An 18,038-nucleotide genomic window follows, 5' to 3' on the forward strand; every position below is an offset into this window, starting at 1 on the left:
TGAGGATACTTAGTGGAATGCTTTTGAGGCAAAGATAGGTAGATTTTTGAACTAAAGGAATTTAAGGGTCATGGTGAGCAGGTGATTAAATGGAGCAGAGTCCATGAAAAGATCAGCCTTGATCTTATTGAATGGCGAAGCAAGCTGGACAGCCAGATGGCCTCCTCCTGCTCCTATTTGTTATGTTCTGATGTAACACCATGAGCTCTTACCTGATTGAGCAGACTCCTGTGTGGTAAAACTTCACAAAATAACTAGCTAACAATCTCATACTACATCTTTTGAAGAAGTCAAAGCAGTCTAAATTTCAATCTGATGGACAATCTGGTTTTTGGTTTTGAAACAAAACACAGGGTTCCAATGGGCCTTTTTTTTTTTTAAAAAAAAAGGTACTGCATTAAGGAGTTCACTTTTGCTTCAGCCATCTTTTTTGTCTCTGATATTAAAATTTAACTAGCACGAAAAGCAATTCTGCATACTGTCCCAAACACAAATAGCATTATTCACTGTCACTGAACTCACCGATGGTTTCACATACTAGCAGGATGCCCTGATGTGCAGGAAAATCACTGATTCAATCACTCAGAAGGAAATAACACTCCCCGCTACCCCACACCCCCAACCCAACCAGCCTGGATGGGTGATAATGGAAGATTAAGTAATACATGAATAATAACACATATTGCAAGCAATGTTTTTACATGAAAACAAAAAACTCAAGTATCTCAATGCAGTTATTTTTAGCTTTCAGTCTGTCCAAAATCTGACAAGATTTCAACATCAAAAAGCAGAACTTGTCAAAAGCTAGATTAAAATAAAAAGACTTAAAATATTCACACAAAACACCTCACACATCAGTCAAAAGCAGACACACATCAAAATCAAGCTGCATGGACATTTTATAATATCTAATAAAAAACACAAATCTTATTTAAATAGTTTAATTCTTAAAATAAGTCATGATCTGTGGTATTTTACCTAGATGCCAACTCCTGGTACCTTGAGTCTTTGCCACCTCTACCATTATGTGGGACTGAGAAATGCTGCTGGAGGTAGTTTGCCACTAATCCTCCTCGATCTCAAACCTATTCAGTAATTGGTGGTAAAGCTAATATAACATGAACATTAACCATTTCTCGTACAATGTAAACCTGATTGCTTCCACATTTGCTGAAAAATGTCAATTAATAATGCGTCACTTTTAGAATATTAAATTATAGGTGTGGTGATAAGATAGTATGAAAGCTTCAATGTTGTATTCTAACAACACCAGCAATCAATTATGCAGTTAGACCAAAACACACACCAAAATACCTCGTAAAAGCTGCACGTCAATTTTTGTAAACAAGATTCATAATTTTGTTTAAAGATTTAAATATCTTGGAGTTTCAAATCACCAAATAGTTAACAGGTCATCAACTGACATAAGCACGAGAAAGTTTTTTTCCATTCGCCGCCCCTCCTTTCATATGATGTCACCACCTACCAGCCATTACAGGAATATGCATGATCAGCAAAAGCAGATGATTTTCAGCAACACATCGGAACCAAAAGTCACTTCATTCAATACAGATGGCATGAACATGAGCGCAAAGAATTACTGGATCGCAAGCATGAACACAGGCCATTGCTCCATTCTTCTTAGCAAGACTGAGGGACATGAAACTCTTGTGGCACTGCAACTAAAATTAAATATTTTAGCCCATTGCAGTTTGCCATTCTTGATGGTTTCACATTAAAATGATTTTTTGGCAGGAGGTGCTGACAAGACCAGCAGGGCAATGTAGTGCAATTTTAGTAGGAAATTATCAAAGTCGTATGTAGAATTCTCCAGGGAGACAAAGCCATGTAGTAAAGTAACAAATTCAACTAATCTTTGATTCCAAAGTGATTTACTTATTGGAAGCCCATTTATTTCACAAAATAAGAGAAAACACTCACAGTTCATCCCACTTGATGTGGTAGAAAAAGCTGCGATATGTCCCAACTTTCTTAGATTGCACTGGTTTAAAAATATCTTTTCCATTGTGTGTCAATGAACACATTAGAAAATACTTCTCAAAACTAGAGAGAAAACAAGTATCACTTATTAGAACAAATTTACATTTTGTGAAGTACATTTACAATAGTTATAGCTATGTACTGTAAAAATAACTTTCATTTGGACTATTAATTTTAAATAGTAAGACATTAAAATATCAAGAACAATTTTGGTACAAATAAGAAACTAAATGATCAGTATACAAGGAATTTTATGCATCTCAAGTATGAACTGCTATTTCTTGACATTTTCTAGCCTTTTAAAAAAAACCCATTTCAAGCTCTAACATGGTGAGACATCAATTCATTTTAACCAATTTTGGTTACAACGTCCTAGCCCGTGGAACAGAAGAAAAGTGACCCACTTCCATTGCAGCAGGAAGAAAAAGCTGCCTTTCAGATATTTCCTGCTGTACCCATCATGCCCCTAAAAATGCTTAGCCTCCATCCTTCATTACTTAGTGTCATATGACTTCTGACCCAAGTTCAACAGCTTTATTTGATTTCAAAGTTTTCATAGCGCTCCCCCTTCATCACCTGATCTGACCTCATCGACCCCAGTTCAACACCAGCACCTCCACAGTCTTCGTTACTTAAAGTAGCAGTTTCCACTTTGTGTAGTTTTAATAATGCAATATATTTGCATCCCAGTATCTTACATCTTTGTATTCCTCCATGGATAGCAAGAGAAAAACCACAGATGTAAACTGGATCAAATACAAGCAGTATTGTCCCCAGAAGTGAGTCTTTGATGAAGGTGAAGTACTTAAGCTAGCTGCTGCATTCCAGTGCACTGTAAAAACGGTGGTTTGACCAGCATGAATCATGAAGATGTTGCAACTGCACAGCTGAATGGAAGCAGATTTGCATGTTGAATTTCTGCATTTGAGAGCTTCATGCATGGTGAACCCAATTTATTATTGCTGATGGATATGGGGAAATAAATCAAGAATATTGCTGAGCCTTGCATTTGAAGTCAGTACATTATAATCTCTGGAACCAAATCATTATGTTTATCATTGAGGTTCTCTAACTCTTTACGCACTAAAGAAAAGCAACAGCTCTCTGCCACTAGTGTTCCAAATTTTAACCATATTGTAATTTACCCACTTGAGAACTTCACTTTCCTTTTACAATTGAAATGGATATTTTTAAAAATTGCCCACATCTATCATTGCTCACAATGCCACAAATGTGTATGCTAACTTTAGGATAATTGAAGGAATGATATATTTCTTGTCTTAACTGTAGAATAGAGGAATTATATGGACATGCTGAGTTTGACAATAGCACTTTCATTTGTTTGCAGCAGATAGTTATTCAGAGTGAAAAAACATAGAAGATACAGATTTATAGAACAAATAACAGAAAGCACTCAAGTTTGTTCTAAAGCAGACAAAACAATCAAATAATTTCTTATAATACAACCAAGCAATTTCTATTATATAGGAGTACAGATATTGATGCTAATTCAGCACCAGGGAGAATTAACTTCTCCACCTAGTTTTATATTACTTGTTAAATTACTGATGGAACAGATTTAGAATCCTTATTCTGTAAGTCAGGCATTCAACCCATCAAGTGCACACCGACCCTCCAAAAAGGGCATCCCACTCAGACACACTTTGCTAACCTTACATTTCCAACAGCTAATCCACCCAAGGCTGCACCTCCCTGGACAATATTGGCAATTTAGTATCACCAATCCACCTAACCTGCACATCTTTGGGCTGTGGGAGAAAACTGAAGCAACTTCACGCAGACACAGGAGGAGCGTGCAAACTTCTTTTCAGAGAATTTACATTTTTGTTGATTTTAAAACAGCGAAGTTGCAACAAAGTTTGGGAGAAGATTTGTAGCTCGGGTGCTCGTTGTTGTGGTTCTGTTCGCCGAGCTGGGAATTTGTGTTGCAGACGTTTTGTCCCCTGTCTAGGTGACATCCTCAGTGCTTGGGAGCCTCCTGTGAAACGCTTCTGTGATCTTTCCTCCGGCATTTGTAGTGGTTTGAATCTGCCGCTTCCGGTTGTCAGTTCCAGCTGTCTGTTGCAGTGGTTGGTATATCGGGTCCAGGTTGATGTGCTTATTTGATTGGCACTCATCCACAGATTCAATCGGCCTGGACCCAATATACCAACCACTGCAACGGACAGCAGGAACTGACAACCAGAAGCAGCAGATTCAAACCACTACAAATGTCAGAGGAAAGATCACAGAAGCGTTTCACAGGAGGCTCCCAAGCACTGAGGATGTCACCTAGACAGGGGACAAAACATCTGCAACACAAATTTCCAGCTCGGCGAACAGAACCACAATAGTGAAGTTGGAAATTTCACCAGCAATCAGACACCAGTAAATAGCTTTGTCAAAAGTATTACATAAACCCTAGTAAAAATGTAGCAAGATGGATTACAGGAGATAAGCAGAATCAATGTCACACACAAATACCAAGACCTCTTATTGTCACAACCAGATGCATAAACCCAATCACCTATACCAAAAGGAGAAAGAGACACCAAGAAACTTGAGCATCCACATATGCACTACAAAAGACTAAGGTAACATGACCTAATTTACAAAGAGTTTAGAAACCAAATAGGGGGATAATCAAATTGAATTGAATTTATTGTCATGTGTACCTAGGCACAGTGAAAAGTTTTGTCTTGCGAGCAATACAGGCAGATCACAGCTAAGTAGCATAGATAGTAAACAATAGGTAAACAGCAGCAAAAACAGAAACACAGGTACAGGGGAAATGTTAAGACATTGAGTCCATTCAGTGTTCCAGCAACAGGATTGTAGAAACTGCTGTGAAACCGGCTGGTGTGTTTGTTCAGACTTCGTACATTCTCCCCGATGGTACGGGTTGTAGAAAAACATTGCCAGGGTGGGATGGATCTTTAAGAATGCTGGTGGCCTTCCTTTGACAGTGGTGAAGAAAATGCTTATGGTTATGCTGAATAATGGCAGAATAATATGCAGTTCCACTGATGGTTTATATTCAGATCCTACTTCACTGAATATTTGATATGAACAGCCAAGCACTGTTAAGTGATGAAGCACAAATAAAGGGTAAAGTATCGCCCAAAGTCAGGGACAAAAAAAAACTGGATGATGCTTCATTGGTTATTGTCAACCACAAAGTGGGTGAAGAGGGGAGTTAATGTTTGACGAAGAAGTCATCAGCCTGAAAGATCAGCTCTTGACACAAATACTGCCAGGTCTGTTGTGGTTGTGCCAGTGTTTTCTATTTTTATTTCAGATTTATAGCACCACCAGTGCTTTGTTTTTGTTAGAGTGAAAGTAGGGACTAGAAACATTACAATCTCTACCTTGCCTGTAGGGCTAGGTGGTAAATTAAAGCAGATAAAATTATGGAGACAAGGAAGAAAATTTACTGGCAAGACCGATTAAGGAAAATTGTGTATTAGAGCATAGAGAATTATGAAAGCTAGCCTGTTTTAAAATGCTATAACCTTTTAATTTTTTTAATATAAATTAGAGTGGAAGCTAAATAGCACTTCTGGTGAAGTGGAAGACATCTCATTTAACATTACACACAGTTTCCATACAATTTAAAAAGTAGATGCTAAGCAAAAGCTAGCAAGGTAAAAATTTTAGCGTGCTAGTGGGTAACTAAATTCCAACAGTATACCCGAGGCTCTTGACTTTTTTGCTCCAGATTTTCAAGTGATAGGTTTTTTTAAATATATGGCAGGCATTATACAGCAGAGATTTCAAAATCTAGGTCAAGGTTCCTATATTAAACCAGAATACACAGCAGTAACCCATTTACAACTCATCACTTTTCCTCCAAAAAGAAATGTCACCCATTTGCTTTATGTCAAGACCAGAATACATTCTGAAAAACCGATGTACCACAGAGCCTTCCCTCAATACACACCTGCTGACCCATGCTCCTGGAATTCTATGCGCTGCAAACAGTGTAAACTGCAGGTGTTCTGTTGTGGTCTGTGCTTCCTTTGTACATTTTGTACTTTGTGGCAGACTCCCAGTTGCATCTGTGTTTCTGCTAAAAGAACTCAGGTACAGCTGTAGCAGATCGTACACAGCTAACGTTAGAGCATGGATGCTTGTATTCACAGGATTTTCTGGAAGTGAAGATCCTGCAAATAAAGAAGAACAAATGTCTCTCAGTACATGTGTTGAAAAACAAAGAAAATTCTGTCCTAGTTCAGACTTTCTGGTCAGCATGGACGAGTTGGACCGAAGGGTCTATTTCCATGCTGTACATCTCTATGACTCTAAGAGTGATATCCTTTTATCCCACAGCAATGGATTGTTCATCATTTGCTAGGTAAAGAAATAAATCTGTGCATAGCCTGAATGATGTTAACAAAAATCGATTTGAGTTGATCAAATAAAGTTGATTTGAATGTACAGGAGGGGTGCCTGCCCTCTGGGACACAAGCAAATCAACTTCTGTCATTCAAGTATGAAATAAAAAAAAAGTGTTCATTTCCCTGAATTTTACAAATCACACTTAATTTGCTTTATTATTGTCACACGTACGAAGATACTGAAAATTGTACTTGGATTTCCTGTCAGATCAGGGTCACTTTTGAACACCTCTGACCAAGGCTTCAAAAAGGGAGTGGATCTCCCGGTTCATCCATAGTTTGCATTTGGGGAACACTAATTCCTTTGGCACACTGTTCTCTACACACTTATTGAAGCAGCTTGTGACGTAGTAGCATACTCATTTAGGCTAGCCGTGAAGTTCTTGAATGTGGACCAGACCACTGACTCCAAGCAGTCCTGTAATGGATGAGGGCCTACATCAAACCAATACTGTACTACCTTCAGTACCAGATCCTCATATTCAGTTTCTACCTGTAAGCAGAGGGAAGGAGCACAGCCTTATGGTCTGATTTACTAAAACGTGGGCAGGGAATGGAATGGAAGCTGTCTTTGATAGTTGTGTAGCAACGGTCAAGGGCGTTTGGGTCTCGGTTAGGCAGGAGACATTTTGTTGGTACCCTGGTAGCTCATTCTTGAGTGTGGCCTGGTTGAAGTCACTGGCTATGATGTACATGGCCTCAGTCTCTAGGCTATTTGGAGTGGCATATATTTGATCAACTAAACAACTTCTCTTTCCAATCCTCCCACTTCCTCCAAACCAAAGGAGTAGCCATGGGCACCCGCATGGGCCCCAGCTATGCCTGCCTCTTCGTCGGATATGTGGAACAGTCCATCTTCCGCAGCTACACTGGCACCACACCCCACCTTTTCCTCCGCGACATCGATGAGTGTATCGGCGCTACTTTGTGCTGCCACGAGGAAGTTGAACAGTTCATCCACTTTACTAACACCTTCCACCCAGACCTCAAATTTACCTGGACCGTCTCAGACTCTTCCCCTCCCCTTCCTAGACCTCTCCATTTCTATCTCGGACGACTGACTCAACACGGACGTTTATTATAAACCAACTGACTCCCACAGCTATCTAGGATTACACCTCCTCCCATCCTACCCCCTGTAAAAACACCATCCCATATTCCCAATTTCTTCGCTTCCGCTGCATCTGCTCTCAGGAGGACCAATTCCAATACCAAACAACCCAGATGGCCTCCTTCTTCAAAGGCCACAATTTCCCTAGACGTGGTTGATGCTATCCACCGCATCTCCTCCACTCCCTCCAATTGCCACCAGGACAGAACCCCACTGGTCGTCACCTATCACCCCACCAACATCCAGATACATCGTATCATCTTTGGTCATTTCCATCACCTCCAAACAGACCCCACCACCAAGGATATATTTCCCTCCACACCCCTATCAGCGTTCCGAAAAGACCACTCCCTCATCAGGTCCACACCCCCCCCCCACCAACCCAACCTCCACTCCCGGCACCCCCCCCCCCCCCCGCAACCGCTAGAAATGCAAAACTTGCGCCCACACCTTCCCCCTCACTTCCCTCCAAGGCCCCAAGGGATCCTTCTAGATCCATCACAAATTCACCTGCACCTCCACACACATCATTTACTGCATCCGCTGAACTCGATGTGGCCTCCTATACATTGGGAAGACAGGCCACCTACTTGCGGAATGTTTCAGAGAACATCGCTGGGAAACCCGCACCAACCAACCCAACCGCCCCGTAGCTAAACACCAACTCCCCCTCCCACTCCGCTAAGGACATGCAGGTCCTTGGCCTCCATCACTAGACCATGGCAATACGACGCCTGGAGGAAGAGCGCCTCATCTTCCACTTAGGAACCCTCCAACCACAAGGGATGAATGCAGATTTCTCCAGCTTCCTCATTTCCCCTCCCCCAACCTTTTCTCAGTCCCAACCCTCGGACTCAGCGCTGCCTTCTTGACCTGCAATCTTCTTCCTGACCTCTCCGCCCCCAACCTCTCTCCGGCCTATCACCCTCACCTTAACCTCCTTCCACCTATCGCATTCCCAACACCCCTCCTCCAAGTCCCTCCTCCCTACCTTTTATCTTAGCCTGCTTGGCACACCCTCCTCATTTCTGAAGGGCTTATGCCCGAAACATCAATTCTTCTGCTCCTTTGATGCTGCCTGATCTGCTGAGCTTTTCCAGCAACACATTTTTTCAGCTCTGATCTCCAGCATCTGCAGGCCTCACTTAATCAAATACAGGAAAAAGTGTGTTCTTCACTTCCCTGTGGGGTGGGATGTAAACTACTGTCCGGATAGCAGAAGTAAACTCCGGCAGCAGGTAGTTGGGACTGGACATATGCTGTATTTTAGTTTTTGTACTTATTAGAAAAAACAAGTTGCCACCAACTTGCATTTGTATAGCATCTCATTTCATTAGTTTAAAGAGGCTTCATAAATCTCTGAAAAATAAAGTAGTGTCAAAGAAGAAAAAAGACACTGTTCAGAGGGTTGACAAAAAGCTTGATCAGAGGCAAATAAGAGACTCACAGAGGAGAAAAGGCTATAAAGGGTGTAATAGTGGGAACTTGAGTCACACATTCTCAACACTTTAAAAGATATAATCATTAATGGCGGCACAAAGGGAAATAGATGCACAAGATGAATTTGGAGTTCTAAAGAAAATGGATTATAATAGGAGAACACAACTATGACAATTTAAGAGAAGGTAATGTGGGGGTGGGGTGTCTAGGAGCCAATTTTTATTGAAGGGCTAGATTTGCCATCTTACATTGTTGGTGAACTTTCAGACCAGTTTAAAAGATAGATCACCTATAAAGTCAGTTTTATGTGTGATATAGAACAATGTGGTTTGATGGTACAATTTGAGGCATAGGGTCCTGCAACAGAGAACACAGGGTTGTAAACTCAATTCAGGGTTTCATAAGTGAAATAGATATGGGCAGTTCAACCCCCCAAAAATCCTCATTCTCCAAGTCCACTTCACTTTAATGGTACACTGCTCTCGTTATCAGCGTGCATCAGCAAATGATTGATTAAATAGGCTACCACAATAAAGGAAGCTTCATTCTGCACCTAACTGTTGCTTCCCCTGACCCATGTATATAACAGATGATAAAATTGGAAGAAAGTCAATTCCCCAATGCAAATACTACTCACATTTACAAGACAGCTTCCAGAGGGGAAAAGAACACAAGTATAAAAGATTTACAGATCTGAAGTAGTTCACTTCTGTTCTGTTGGTTATATAATTTACTTATTAAAAAATGAGGACTTGGGCTTTTTGTTTCTTGCACAAAATACAAATAGGTGCAAGGCACTTAGTTGTTAAATTGTAAATCTGGTAATAGCAGATAAGCGTATAAAAAAGGTATGCATCAATTGTTGTTTCAGTTAAAACAGGATTAGAACTGACTAAGGAAATCCTACCATAACACAGCCACACCTACAGTAAGAGACAAGCAGATTTGACTGTTTATTGTCAACACTAAATCAAGCTTTCGATTTCCAACAGCCTTCATTCTTTGATCAAAGCAAAAGGCATAAAACATTACATTTTGGGGTGATCTAAAAAGATAAATATTTACAATACTGCCATCCAAAACTTGAAAATCCCGTCAGCATGGAAACTAGACTGTAAAAATATTGTTTATTTGAACTGTACTTTGACTCTATAAAACTCTATCATTTACAGGGAGAGCACACTATTTTCCACCATCAAATAGGGAGTTGGTAGAAATCTACAATAAGTCAAAATACAGACATAAAAGCCACGAATCAATAATATATCAATAATTTAAGTCTTTAGCAGAAGTGTTGGCATCCCAAAGCTTAAAACGGACTGACAACATAGACATGACAGCAGTAACGGCAAAAGGTAATTCAATTCATATTGATTAGAATACTTCAGATTATTGTCTAAAATCTAGTCAGTAAACCACACACATTGGCCCAATGCAGCTGTATTCTGTAATTATGCAGTGAAAGGTCAAAAGAATAGGCACTGCACACTCCAGCCTCCCAAGTTCACTAAGTTTACAAGCAGATTTGAAAAAGGCATTACAGTACAGTGGTTTAAAAAAAAAAGTGATCAAAGCAAGTTTAAAAAACACTGAATTCCTTTTTAAAAGTATTTCAGAGAGTAAAATGAAATTAATATTGGAGTGTAAATCTCAATTTTTTAAATGAAGTTTTAGATCATAAAATGGAGCATTTTGATATTCCACACACAAAAAATGAGCAGATTTAAAGCCAGTGGGAGGGGACCATCATGAATTATGAAGTCAGCACACTGTCAAACAGTAATACCTCAGCTCATAAGATGCAACTCTCAAGGATTTTCACAGCAAGACTGAATGCATAAGAGTGGAAAGTCTTGTAGTTAAATGATTTCAGCTGATTGTAGTCTGGCAGGATATTAATAGCGACAAACATTTTAGATTTCAGTGTTATTTTGTGCACATGCTGATTTTTGGAGTGGTCAATTTCAGTGCATTAATGGTGGTCAATACTGACAGTTTCACTGCATTACAACTGGAAAACCTGGCCTACATTAGTCTGTGTAATATCAAATATTGGTTTCAATAACCTGCTAAAACAACTCACCTCACCAGTAATTAAAAACAGACATTTAAATATGAAACAGACAGCCAACTATCTCTGGTATGCGATGAAAATAAAGAGATAGACGTTAATATGCAGAAACAGAAATTAAAAGCTACTCACGATTTCAAATTGCAATGAGGCAATTTACAGATTATGTCAGAATCCATATTTACCAGAAAACATACAAATTATCCTACAAGTTGGAATCCCTCCAACAGCCTTTAACCTAAAGAGTTACAACTGCAATCAGTATTCACTAGCTTCTCAAAGCCCAAGTTACAAACTTATTTTAATAGGTATACAAAAGGTACCTCGATTGCCTGGCATTTGATTATCTGAATTTTGGATTAACCAGACAAGACTGTATGGTGCTGATGCTAGGCTAAACAGTGCTGTTCAGCATTCAATCTGAACAAAATACTCCTGGCTCATGCTGTTTGGATAAGAGAGGTTCCTTTGCATTTAGAATAACATCATTTTCCAATTAGACTGGAAGGAAATAAGTTGCAGTCATTACTTTGACAAGACCATCTTCAGATACTCCAGTTCGTATATTCAAACAATCCACTCAGGTCAGGTTTTCAACCCATTGTGTAAAAAAAAATCAAATGTAATTTGTATTAAAAAAAGTGTACTTAAAATGATTTGATACTGTAGAATTTTTCCCACTTGTGTTCGCCAATCCTGAAACATATCAACATCAGGTTTGCTCATAACACAGGAGACGATTAAGCATGCTTTCTATTTATAGGGGCATTACTCCAATTCAAGCAAATACAAAGCACTGTATTAGTCAATCCAACTAGCTAGAAACTGCAAATGAATTCTTATGTTTAGTGAGCAGGTCAGGTCTCTGGTGCAATATTTTTTAAATTAGTGCAAGAATTTTACATGTTGAACATAACTGTGCTTAAGATTCCTTAAGATACCAGTTTGCATGAGGTAATTGCACACAAAAAACAACAACTGAATACAGATATTAAACATTGCCTTGCAAACTAAACTTCAATCACATCATGCGTCACCACAATATTTTTCCCTAACTTGGAGTATTCATAAATCACTCAATTTACAGAATCATAGACCCAAAGGAAGGCCCATCATGCTTATATTAGCATTTTAACAAAGAGTTAAACCTTATGCCCCTATTCTCCCCTTCCAATGGATTTCCTTTTCCAGAGTACATACATTCAACTCTTTTAAACTCCCTTGTTATTTGACTTGCTTCATTGTAAAGCCTATCGCACCTCACTGCCAGCATAGTCAACCCATCTCTTGTCTATTTGATCAAATGACTGCAATCTGGAATACTACCTCGAATGTCAAAGTTAGAGATCTACAGCACAGATAAAGACCTTTCAGCCCAGCGAGCCTGCGCCAGACAAACAATCACCTAACTATTCTAATCTCATCTTCGAGCACTTGGATTCGCAAATATACATCTGAATACCACTTAAAATGCCATGAGACTACACCTCAAAGCGGCCAGTTCCAGATTCCCATCACATTCTGTGTGAGACATTTTCCCCCCCCCCTCATATCTCCTTTAAATCTCATCTCTTACTTTAAATTTGCATTCTCTGGTCACTGACCCCTCCACCAAGGGGGAAAGAAAAAGTTTCTTCCTCTCTCTACCGGTCAATGCCCCTCAATTTTAAGCAACTAAATCATCACTATTCCATGGAAAACAACCCCATTCTAGTCAGTCAATCTCTCTTCATAACTAAAACAGTCCAGCCCAGGCATCATTCTGGAAAATCTCCTCTGGAGCACAATCACATCCCTCCCATAATATGGATTTCAGAACTGTATGCAACAGTCTAACCCGCATATTAGACACTTCCACATTCAGATCCCTGCTGTTATTACTTGCCAAGGCATAGAGTGCATCTTTCTAACCACTATGGCAGCAGAGCAGGTGGATAAGGGACTGGTGAACACCCGCACCAATGTCCCTCTGATCCATGTATTCCTTAGCCTTGTTGGTCCTTACCAAATGTACCACCTGACACTTATCTCAACTGAATTTCATTTGCCGATTAAGTTTTTTTTTCCATTAAAAGGACAGTCTACTCAACATATTCGTCCTCACTGCATTACTCAAGTTCTTTAATCCTGGTTTAATTGTGGTAAATCTCTTCTGGTTTTCTCCAATGCATGAGGAGGATCCAAGCTGCCTTCTAAAAGGTGTGGTGCTAGATTTAATTGTGGCCACACCATTCCAGCTGAGACTCAACCAGTGATTAATAAAAGGTTTGCGCATACTGTCTTTGTCATTTTACTGAAATGGAACAGAAGAGTTAAAAACAACAGAGTTTTTTTTTGGAAAGGGAAGGACCAAAACATAATCAATTATGTCAGTCTCTTCAGCAATTCAACAGTTATGACACTCAAATCAGTTCACAATTTTGTGAAATGTTTACAATCAATTTATAGATAATTAAACATTTTTTTTGTTTGACATACCATGCTTTGCACCATTAGTTGAACCAATGTTATCTTTTGATTTGACCTGTGAATAAAAAAGCAAACTATAATTGGCTTCAAAATTTAGAGGAGTTTGATCCCTTTGTCAAAACTGAAGTCAACTGCAGAAGTGTAATACACATTGTGGCATGATAGTTTTCCCTATTTCAACAAAATAAAGTTAAATCATTAAAAAAAATGGCAATCCTTTGAACACAAAAATCACTGTTTGACATTACCAACAACTCAATCTGATGCAACTCCTTTCAAAAAAGAAAATTGACTCTAATTCAGGATTGAACTGAAAGAGATAGTAGGAAATCAGGGAAATGGCCAGTGGTAAAAGTTTTAAGATGGTAATGGTGGGGATGGTGGTCAGGGGTGATAGTCAGGAAGGAGTAGAACATTTGGTAGTTTTAGGATCTGGTCTTTTAGGACTGCAGGCTCAGCCATTGGAGGAATACAGAGAAACTACCAGGACAGATTAGTCTAGGAAACTCAAGGCCTTCTGCTCTTTATAACTTATTGTTTCCATGCATTTACTCAGTAGGCCAATGGACAGCTGAAGTCTGTAACCCTTAACAGCAGTTGAAGACTTGCAGAACAGAATTTCCCCGAAACAGCAAAAAAACTAATGATTAGCACAAATCAATATATATAGAAACAATTTTTCAAATGCTTTGCAGTTTGTCATGTAATTTTCTGAAAAGCACTAACATTTCATTTTCCTTGTACTACCTCGATGTCTAATAGGTGTTCAGAAGGACCTTAAAAAATACTGCCTAATAGGCCCCAGGAGATCTGGCAATTGCAGCAACTCATGAATAGCCATAAAGCTCATATTTAATCAAAGTGCTACATTAAAATAGATTTATTTCCATAAAATATGTTCTGAACACAGTGAAGCTACAAAACCAATATCAAGTTCAAAAGGAAAGGAGTACCAGTTCCATAAAGCATGGCAGGTGGAAGCAAAAGAAAGCAATTACGGAAAAAGAGTGGGTAACACTTCAGTAATTTTATTCATAATCACTTATCATTTGGAATTTAAAAAGTGTAGCATTAGTCAGGAGAACTGCAGTTGGCTTCATAAAAACACAATCATCTGCCTTTAAACATGGAATAATTTTATCTAGTAAGATCAAGGGGATCTCAAGGAGGAATGAATGACTCAGCAAAAACGGTCACTGTAACCAAAACTAGCTGTATGGAGAATCTACGAGTAACAGTAAGAATGGTTGGAGAGAAAAGCAGCAAAACTGATGGAAGGTTATGTGAGGAACCAAAAAATATGTATACAGAAGTAAGAGACAGAGGATTAGTGATAGAGGGGATAACAGATAAGGCAGAGCAAGGATATGATAAAATGTAAAACTCAAGGATGAATTTTAAATTCTATGGTGTTGGGTATTGGAAGCTCAAGTATTCTGCAAGGACAAAGATAGTGAGTATTGCAAGATTTAGTACTTGGCAGATAATAGGGAACAAAGATTACAGAAGATGCAGGTCAGAAGTCAGCACTAACAGAACTGAGCAACGAATGAATGCAAATGGTTAGAGGTTGAGCAAGGTCATAGAAGTGAAAGCCTAGTGTTGTCCTTGTGCTGGTGATCATGTGAGGAATGAAAGTACAACTGATGTAAGCAGCAAATGTTTCAAAACATCCATAAAAAGCTACGTCTCAAACATATAGAAATATAACTCATTTTATGAAATCATTTATAGCATTTGTTTCAGTTCTCACTTCTGTTAAGCTATTCTCCAACTCTTTTGATGTTCTCTGTCCAATTTCACTTTAAGCTTGTCACGTGGTACTTAAATCCATCAGCATTGATAGCAATTTGTTAGGTTAAAAAATTCTACTATGGTTGAAAATAACATATGCCTGTATGTTCTTCAAACTACTCATCTTTTGATAAAGGGACACCATTTTAGACAGCCAGCTTCAGAAAATAATGCAATTAACAAAGTTAAATGGAAGACAGAATTCACAACTTTGTCACTAATTAAATTAGAAATTAATATTTTCAAGGCTGAACAGGATTTATATTGGCTTACTTGAAGCATAAAACATTCCCTTCTCCAGTTAGAGTCTGGGGAATGTTAAAAGGGTTCAAGGGAAAAAAAGCAAAAAGATTTACAAGGATGTTGCCAGGGCTGGAGGGTTTGAGCTATAAAGGAAAAGGCTGAATAGGCTGGGACTGTTTTCCCTGGAGCATCGGAGGCTAAGGGGTGACCTTATATAAGTTTATAAAATCAAGAGGGACATAGATAGGCCAAAAGTCCAAGGCCTTTTCCCTGGGGTAGTGGAGTCCCAAACCAGAGGGCATAGGTTTACGATGAGAGGAGAAAGATTTAAAAAGGGACCTAAGGGGCAACATTTTCATGCAGAGGATGGTGAGCGTATGCAATGAGCTGCCAGAGGAAGTGGTGGTGGATGGGACAATTAAAAAGACTTTTAAAAGATATCTGAATGGGTATGTGAAAGGGAAGAGGTTAGAGTGATATGGGCCAAATGCTGCAAATGAGACAAGATTAATTTAGGATATCTGGTCAGCATTGACCGAAGGGTCTGTTTCCGTGCTGTGCAGCTCTATAACTCTATATCCTACATTGGTAGATTAATATATATCCTCCATCACTTTGTAAACTAGAGTTAGCAATCATACTACTCTTGCTTCATTGCTTAAGTGAAGTTAGAGAGAAACACTAGGCCCCAAGCCTTGATCACTAGGCAAGGAGAGGGGGAAAGGAGACTGAACTAAAGAGTTGGGTTTAACTAACATCAACTTTACATGCATCTCTGGTGGTGCACAGTTTGCCTGGTCAGAACCCCTATATTAAAAACAAATGTGGGTGTCAGTAGGAGTTGCCCTCCAGCTTGGGCTTTTATTTATTTCCCTGACCTGCATTTGGAAGCGATATGGGAGGGAAAAAGAGAAGAGAAGAGCATAAAATCATCTCAGTCCCACATTCCCACCCTCCCTATTTTATGACAGAGGAAGAATTTTAACGTCTGAAAGGACCAAGACAATCTGCCGAACTCCACCCTGTCACAGACTCCACTTCCCTGACCAGGTGAATGCTGATGCTCTAACTGTCGTCCTTGTAGCCTCTGTGGACCTCTCCACCATCTCGACCCCAGTGCTATTTCAAGGCCCCTGCTGCTGGGGAGAACAAGAGAATGCTTGGGTGAGGTGTTGGGGAGGGGGTTGGAGAAGGGGGTGGTGGCTAAAGGCGAGAGGGAGAGAGAGAACAAACCTCAAGTGAAAGCAAAAACAAAAAAAAAGTTATTCACTTTCACAATGCCTGCTACTCATCCAACCACAACCTCACAACAGCAGCCAACAGGAGCACGATGGCCAACTGTGTCTCTTCAATTTACCTATGTTTTCGACAAAAAGTTTGCATGCCACAGAGTGGCTTGATACATTGAATTCTGGCCTCCCTTCAACTATATATTGACTAGGTTGGATTCTAAAAATGTTTTCAATATAAAATGGATAGTTTTGCTGCAATACCTGTATTTTACATAGGCTGAAAGCACTTTCCTGCTCAGGGAAATGTTTGTACTAACAACGTAGTTGGGATAACTTAAAAGTTTCCGAAAAACCTCAACTATGCTCAAGTTGCAAATCCAATCATTATCCTGTTTTAAAACAAATCTTCAGATATCATCAAGCATTGTTGTTTCGCTCATGCTAGTCCAGCAACACAATTCTAAGCACTTTTTTTTGTGTATCATGGCACTGAAATCTTTAGGCCTCATTTACTGATTACTCAAGATTAGTGCTGTAGTGGAATAGTTCCACACGATTTTTATGGTCAACCAGTAATGTAGATCACCTGACTGCCATGATAGGGATCTCTAGCCAAACATCATACGCCATGGCTAAAAAATTAAGTCAAGATTAAAAATACAATAGCCCACCCCGAGTGACATAGCAGCAGTCAGTCACTGAAGAAAAGTAGGACTCAGTTGATGTTGTACTGAATTGATGTTCAGTTCTTGAAGTGTAAAAATGGGCAATCATCTGGAATTGCAGTATGAACAAGATTATAGGCCAAAATCAAAGATGATGCTTGTTTTGGGGAGCAAAAGCAACATAATCTTCTGATTGCAGAACATTTGCCACCTCATTTAATATGACTATGTATCATGCTAATATAACAATTAAAGCTGCTCCAAATGTTGGCCAAGTTTCTTTGTCTTTTGAAACATTAGCTACTGAAAAAGGGGGTGAACAAGCAATGTTGCAGTACCAATCACTAATGGCCTGTGGTTGGGGTACAGTCCTGCATCTAAAACTTCCTTTCTACACTTAAACAACAAAAGTTTAGACAACTCTTGTGGGGCATCAAATTTGCCCTCCTCCATTAATGGATTTGAACACAAGTCCCCTGAGCATTATCGGAGTTTTTCTGGATTACTAGTTTAGCAACATAACTACACAATCACTTTTTCCATGCTGAGTCTAAGGGCCCATCCAATTGGAAATAGTAGAAGATTAGCTGTGGTTATTTCTCAATGAGCTGAGAC

At 39.3% G+C, this 18,038-nt stretch overlaps 1 protein-coding gene across 6 annotated transcripts in view; it reads right to left on the reverse strand.

Moving 5' to 3' along the window:
- pik3c2a (phosphatidylinositol-4-phosphate 3-kinase, catalytic subunit type 2 alpha) overlaps positions 1-18,038 on the reverse strand; it is a 164,926-nt gene that overhangs the window by 49,862 nt on the left and 97,026 nt on the right. For all 6 annotated transcript variants that reach the window (XM_060838951.1, XM_060838947.1, XM_060838949.1 and 3 more), the window contains 3 exons: positions 13,499-13,544; positions 5,942-6,164; positions 1,942-2,064 (listed from right to left, as the gene is read on the reverse strand). In XM_060838951.1, coding sequence (XP_060694934.1) covers positions 1,942-2,064; positions 5,942-6,164; positions 13,499-13,544 — 392 coding nt within the window. The remainder of the gene's footprint in view (positions 1-1,941; positions 2,065-5,941; positions 6,165-13,498; positions 13,545-18,038) is intronic.

This window comes from Hemiscyllium ocellatum, chromosome 18 (genome assembly GCF_020745735.1).
Source record: "Hemiscyllium ocellatum isolate sHemOce1 chromosome 18, sHemOce1.pat.X.cur, whole genome shotgun sequence".
In the NCBI taxonomy this organism is placed as follows: Eukaryota; Metazoa; Chordata; class Chondrichthyes; order Orectolobiformes; family Hemiscylliidae; genus Hemiscyllium; species Hemiscyllium ocellatum.